The 6813-nt window shown below is 45.7% G+C and overlaps 1 protein-coding gene across 1 annotated transcript; it reads left to right on the forward strand.

Moving 5' to 3' along the window:
- The first annotated feature begins 175 nt into the window (after window positions 1-175).
- Window positions 176-6352, forward strand: ORC6 (origin recognition complex subunit 6). The gene is made up of 7 exons (XM_041738529.1): window positions 176-408; window positions 1152-1281; window positions 3267-3430; window positions 3661-3750; window positions 4335-4447; window positions 4904-4972; window positions 5807-6352. Exons 1-7 carry the CDS (start codon window positions 176-178, stop codon window positions 5926-5928), a joined length of 921 nt encoding a protein of 306 aa, XP_041594463.1. The 3' UTR covers window positions 5929-6352.
- Window positions 6353-6813: the final 461 nt, after the last annotated feature.

The following is a 6813-nucleotide window of genomic DNA, read 5'->3' on the forward strand; positions in this document are numbered from 1 at the left end:
GCTTGATGGTGGAGCGCTCTCAACTTCTGGTCCCCGCCAGTCCAGATGCAGCAGGGGGTGTGGCCTGGCTCCCGTCCCGGCCAATCCGGAGGCAGCAGGGGGTGGGGCCTGGCTCCGTCCCAGCCAGACTGGATGCAGCAGGGGGTGGGGCCTGGCTCTGCCCCAGCCAGACTGGATGCAGCAGCGGTGGGGCCTGGGTCCCGGCCAATCCGGGTGCAGCAGGGCTCCGTCCCAGCCAATCCGGATGCGGCAGGGGGTGGGGCCTGGCCCTCACTGGCAGGCGCGGGATTTGCGCGCGGCTTTCGTCCGGTTGCGGTTGTTCGCGCGAGCAGGAGTCGGCGCCATGGCGTCGGGGCTGATGTCGTGTTTAGCCGCGCGCTTGGGCATCGCGGAGCCGGAGGTGCTGAGGTGGGTCTGGCGGCGGCGCCGGGCCGGTGAGGCTCTGCCCCCAGGAGCACCTCCCGCGGCGGCCGACGGGGACCCGCAGGACGGGGCGCTCGTAGACGTCGGTGGGAACCGCGTGCGGGGCGCCGCGCGGCCTGCCGGGAGTCGGGACCTGGGTGGTTCCGCGGAGCCTCCTGGCGGCCTGTGCGCGGCGGCGGACACCTGGCCGGCCGCCGCGGGGCGGAGGGGCGGGGGCGCGCCCTGCCGGCCGCTCTCGCGGCAGCGGCCGCCACCTCAGGTTGACGGATGTGTGAGGCGGTCTCGGGCCTGAGCGGGGTGCGGGGTGCGGGTGCGGGCCCGGGGGGCGTGAGGGGGCGGCCCGGGCGGCACGGGGTCGGAAACCCGGCTGTGGCGGCGGAAGGCCCCAGGCCGCCTCGCCCCCGCAGTTTGGGTGCCGTTGGCTTCGAGGAACCGGCGGAAGGAAGCGACCCCGGGGGAGCTGGCAGCCTTCAGGGCGCCGCAGCGGAGGAACGAGAGCAGGTGCTTTTTGTTTCAAGAAACCGAAGAACTTAACCTTTGCCCTAAAGCGCTTGAGCTCGGTGGTGCCCAGGGTCAGGGCTGCTCCATCCCCCAGGACAACGTCGTCCAACCCAAGGATGCGGGCTCCGTCCCACCCCGCGTAAGCCTCGCCGCGGCTGGGCCCCGAGTGCGGGCCGCCCCGCTGCCTCCGTCGTTCACCACAGCGAGCGTGTCCCCCTTATAACCAGGAAAGCAGAGGAGTACCTGCGACTGTCCCAGGTGAAGTGCGCTGGCCTGTCGGCACGCACCACGGAAACGAGCAGCGCGGTCATGTGCCTGGACCTCGCGGCGTCCTGCGGGAAGTGCCCCCTGGACAGAGTGAGTAGGTGCTGCCGGCCGCCGGCAACCTGCTGCAACCGTGAACTGTTTTTAAGAATTTATTTATTTATTTGAGAGAGAGAGAGAACACGCAGGGGGCACAGAAGAGCAGGCTCCCCACTGAGCAAGGAGCCTGAAGTGGGGCTGGTCCCAGGACCCCGGGGTCATGACCTGAGCTCAAGGCAGATGCTTAACCCCCAGGTGCCCCAACATTGAAACTTAAGTATGCACTGTAATTTCTTTTTTGGACTAAACTCAGAACTCTTGTTTTATTTTTTTTATTTTTTTTTAAAGATTTTATGTATTTATTCATGAGAGAGACACAGAGAGAGGCAGAGACACAGGCAGAGAGAGAAGCAGGCTCCACGCAGGGAGCCCGGCCTGGGACTCAATCCCAGGACTCCAGGATCAGGCCCTGGGACAAAGGCAGATGCTTAACCTCTGAGCCACCCAGGCATCCCAGATCCCAGAACTCTTGTTTTAGAATTTTCCTGGCTATTGTCATGTGTGATTACTCTAGATAAGCTTTAAAATCATTTTCAGAGTTGGCAGAAAATTCCATTTACCATCTAGTTTCCTTGGCCACTTCTTTCTTTACTCAAGACCATCTTTCATGTCGCTGCTAGCATCGTGCTAAAGCACATGCTTTGTTTTTTAATTTTTTTTAAAAGATTCTATTCATGAGGGAGAAAGAAACACAGGCAGAGGGAGAAGCAGGCTCCACACAGGGAGCCCGACGTGGGACTCGATCCCAGGTCTCCAGAATCATGCCCTGGGCTGAAGATTGGTGCCAAACAGTGGAGCCAGCTGAGCTGCCCCAAATACCCATGGGTTTTAAAGCATGCACTCTAGGGACCTCTGGGTGGTTCAGCGGTTTAGTGCCTGCCTTCGTTCGGCCCAGGGTGTGATCCTGGAGACTCAGGATCGAGTCCCACATCAGGCTCCCTGCCTGCTTCTCCCTCCGCCTGTGTCTCTGCCCCCCCCCCCCTCTCTCTCTCTCTCTGAGTGTGTGTCTCTCATGAATAAAAATATTTTTTAAAAATGTGTATTTTTCTTCTAGCATCACAGTGGTTGAGAGCACAAGCTAAGGAGTCAGGAAGAGTTAGATGTTGAGACCAAATCTCAATACCACCAGTTATTAGTTCTGAGCTTCTTCTCCTCATTCATAAAGTGGGGATAAGAGTATCCATTTCACTAGATTGTGAGGATTAAACCATATGTAGTACACTTAACAGTGCATATCACTTAATGATACACTCATTAAGTGGTGGCATTAAAAACCCCATTAGCTCCCAGTGGGTTGGCTCCCCATTAGTTCAAGCTTCTCTTGAACACTAACCTCAAGCTACACCATATATTTCCTTAACAGACTATGTACTTTAATGACTCACAGCTTTGTAAATACAACTATTTTTTTTTTCTTACCTGCATTTCTTTTCTGGCAATCTCCAATTTGTCTTACATGACCCTGCCTTGCTGTTACATCCTTTCTGAAGCTTCTTTTGACTTTCTGTTAGAGTTGCTTTTCCTCTGTTGTTTGCCAGTTTCCCCCTCTCGTCCCTCCTCTACACACTCATCCTTCCCACCTCTACTCCGGATACTTCCTTCTTTCCTTTTCCCAGCGATTTCCTCATTGGCACTTTCATTGAAAAACAGATGACCATGTATATATCTCTTGTGTTTTTATTCACAGCTTGGCTGTACTAAACACTTGTTTTTTAAATTATCTGTGCTTATGCATTACTGTCTAGTGTGAACCCCTTGAGAGCAGAACTCAGCTCTGCCTAACATGATTACTGACTTTTGACTAAATGAAGCTAAATGGTTAGCTAGACCCAGCCACTTGTCATAGAATTAATTTTTTTTTTTTTCATAGAATTAATTTTGAAAAATTGACTTACTAAAGTGTTTCAGGGCACCAATGTATAGAATGATTATCATGATTTTTATGATAAGTGCTTTTTTTTTTTTTTTTTCTTTCAAAGGCTTATTTAATTAAACTTTCTGGCTTGAACAAGAAGATGTATCAGAGCTGTCTTAAATCCTTTGAGTGTTTACTGGGCCTGAAATCAAGTATTGGAATAAGAGACCTAGCAGTACAGTTTAGCTGTACAGAAGCAGTGAACATGGCTTCAAAGATATTGCAAAGGTATGAAGCATAAAGAATCTTAATTAAAAATTTGTACTAAATTTGTACTGATACATAAAGCAGAATTATCTATGTTCTATTTTCAGTCTTAAAAAAATAACTGATATGGTAAGGTGGCATACTGTATATCTCATGCATTTAAATAGCTTATAAATTCTGATTTATATTTTAAGTCTCTTTGAAATAATATTTTTTTAACAAATAATTCTGCAAACACTGCTTTCCCTTAGCTATAAATCCAGTCTTCCACAAACACAGCAGTTGGATCTCGACTTATCCAGGCCACTTTTCACCAGTGCTGCATTACTTTCAGCATGCAAGTAAGTGTGCCTTTTAACATTGAGAAGAGTCCACGATTTCCAAATAGATTGCTCATTCTCAAAGAGGACTTCTAATTCAGTGATTTCAACTCAGAACATATTTTCCCATATAAATAATATTAGAAATAGTAGCCAAGTGACTAGATTCTGTTTATCCCACAATATAGCTGACAATTTGGAACCACTGTTGCCAGAAGTTGAGCTGAAAGCAGATGCTCAATCCCTGAGCCCCGCCTGGCATCCCTGAACTGAACATTTAAAAGTGCTATGATTGTCGTTCAGCAAATCAGTAACATCTGAGATTCACAAAGAAAGGATTCTTTAAGGCACGAAGCACTAAAGCAAATGTCTTCTATGTGCCCCTTTTGTTACATAACAAATCTCATATATATTTTTACTCAGTCCAATAAATAACTAGCTTTAAAAGGCAAATATACATAGTTATACCTAATAATATATGTTTGGACTAAAGGGAAAACTAAACAGTTGGGGCATGGGTAGAAAGGAAATAAGTTGATAATCTGGTTGGCCAGAGAAGATAACTATATTGGTCTTAAAAACTAATTTGTCAAATTCTTTTGCAGAATTCTAAAGCTAAAGGTGGATAAAAATAAAATGGTAGCTACATCTGGTGTAAAAAAGGCCGTATTTGACCGACTATGTAAACAATTAGAGAAAATTGGGCAGCAAGCTGCCAGTGAGTATTCATTCCATATTTCAAGAATGTGTCATTTGAAAATGTAAACCAACTGGTAAACACCTAATGTTTTCAAACTTGCAAAATGGCTGCTTTCTGAATTTTGTATTTAATGTGGACCAGGTAAGTTGATAGTGAGAAATTTTTTTGTTTTTCAAATAAAGTAGCTTAATAACTTTTAAAATACCCGTGATTGTATGACTCCATGCCTAAAAAATAGGTTTTTTGTTAACATGCTCCAGTTTGAATGCCAGCCTCCATATACATAAACTGGAACAGGAAAAATTCTTAGGTCTGACAAGAGAAACCAAGGGCAAGATTATTCACCTTCTCCTTAACCTTGTATTTGGTCAGTCATGGTGTCTAATTGTTTCTTGTGATCCCAAATAAGCCCAACTACTAAAATTAAGAATCAGAGAAAATTTAGCCCTGATGACACATTTTTTTTCCCTGAAGGAGAGGCTGGAGATTCAGCTACTCCACCAAAGAAGAAAAAGAAGACAATGGCTGAGACTCCAGCAAGGGGTAAGGTGAACTAACACTGGACAGACTTTGAAATCAGTGCAATGGGATTAGTGTGCAGTGGGTTTAATATGGTGACTAGTCCTGTGCTACTTGCCTGACAAGAGTCGGGTTTTTTGTTTTTGTTTTTGTTTTTTAAAAGATTTTATGTATTTAATCGTGAGAGACACACAGAGCGGCAGAGACACAGGCAGAGGGAGAAGCAGGCTCCCCACAAGGAGCCTGATGCGGGACTCGATCCCGGGAGCTGGCAATCTCTCAACCGCTGAGCCACCCAGGCATCCCAAAAGTCAGGTTTTAAATAAATCTGGACAATCGTTTGGTGAGACCAGTTTTCTAAGCAGTCATTTGCAGAAGTAAACAAAAATAGCTTGTAAATATGAACACACCTGAAGCCAAACTGCTTAGGTTCAAATCCTGCATTATTTACCATCCACTGGCTCCATAACTTTAGGAAAGTCACTTAATTTCTGTAAATCTCAATTTCCTAATCTATAAAGTAGTGATTAATATTAGCAGCCACTTCATAGACTTGTGGTGAGAGTTGAATGACATGATGCTGTTGAAGTACTTGGTACAGTGCCTTGAAGCACAAGATGAGTGCTTGATAAACGCCAGCTACTTTCAGGGTGTTGTGGGGTGCTTGGAGGAGGAGAGAGCAAAAAGCTGATGTTAGCTGCTGGTTGCACCTTTCGTTTCAGCATGATAATCCCTATTTTTTATTAATTAATTAGATACTTGAAACAAGTTTATTAACTAATTAGACACTTGAAACAAGTTGGCTTTTTTCTTGTCAGTGAAATATTTTGAAACACTTTTGAAAATTTTCTCTCCCAGAAACAGAGAAGATAGTAGAGAGCCCACGTAAACTGCAAAAAGATGAAGATCTGACACAGGATTATGAAGAATGGAAAAGGAAAATTTTGGAAAATGCTGCCAAAGCACAAAAGGCAGAGTGATTTCAGCTTCCAAACTGCTGTGAGCTGCAAACAGTACATCTGCCACCTCACTGAAGATGTGAGGGCTTTGGAATTTTGTTTCAACTATTATAACAAGGATCCTAAGACTGTTGCCTTAATAGCAAAGAAGCCAGCACTGGGGCTAAGCTCTTGGCGGCAGGCTGGCTGGTGACACGAGCAACAAATCCTTAGGTCAGGCACGGTGCCTGGTTGCCTTGGCCTTGGCTCCCCACAGGTCTGCATTCCTACAAAATGGAATTGGAGCCATTTTGCTCTTTTGTTCATGCAGGAGACAGTTCCCTGTCCTATCCAGAATAAAATTCAGGCTGAATGGAGTCTTGGGGATTTTACTTAACGTTTTTGTGTAAATTTTTTGGTTTGACTAAATCAATATGTGGTAAAGCCTAAGTTAATAAAATATTATTTTTGTATGCATTCATGTCACCCTTGTCATCAGTTTGGGGGAATCATTGCTATGCCAAAAGCTGTCTACTTTAGTAGAAAAAAGCCATATGCTGAACCATAGTGCTCACCAAAGCAGACTCTGAAATCAGACTTCCTGGCTTAAGACCCTGCTCAACCACTTGCTACCTGTGAAACCTTGAACAAATTAATCAACTTCTTTATGCCTCTTCTATAAGTAGGACTAAAAATGGTGTCATTTCATAGAATAATTTACAGGTATATCTGAGCTGATACATGTAAAACATTTATTTAGCACAGTACCTGGTATAAACCAGTAAGTGTTTAGCAAATGTTAGACTGGAGAGAGAAATTCATATATAAATATCTCACGTGGTGAATTACACACTAGCCTAGTAAAAAGTCAGGTGGACGAGGGTTATTTCCTTTGACATTCCCATACAGAAGAATGTAACCTTATTA

The sequence above is a fragment of the Vulpes lagopus genome, chromosome 23 (assembly GCF_018345385.1).
Source record: "Vulpes lagopus strain Blue_001 chromosome 23, ASM1834538v1, whole genome shotgun sequence".
NCBI lineage: Eukaryota > Metazoa > Chordata > Mammalia > Carnivora > Canidae > Vulpes > Vulpes lagopus.

Excerpts from the sequence above, each read along its gene's own strand:
- ORC6 (XM_041738529.1), top strand. The coding sequence starts at position 176 with ATGCAGCAGCGGTGGGGCCTGGGTCCCGGCCAATCCGGGTGCAGCAGG. Across the intron at positions 3,751-4,334 it reads GCATTACTTTCAGCATGCAA|AATTCTAAAGCTAAAGGTGG; the intron begins GTAAGTGTGCCT and ends ATTCTTTTGCAG. Across the intron at positions 4,973-5,806 it reads GGCTGAGACTCCAGCAAGGG|AAACAGAGAAGATAGTAGAG; the intron begins GTAAGGTGAACT and ends TTTCTCTCCCAG.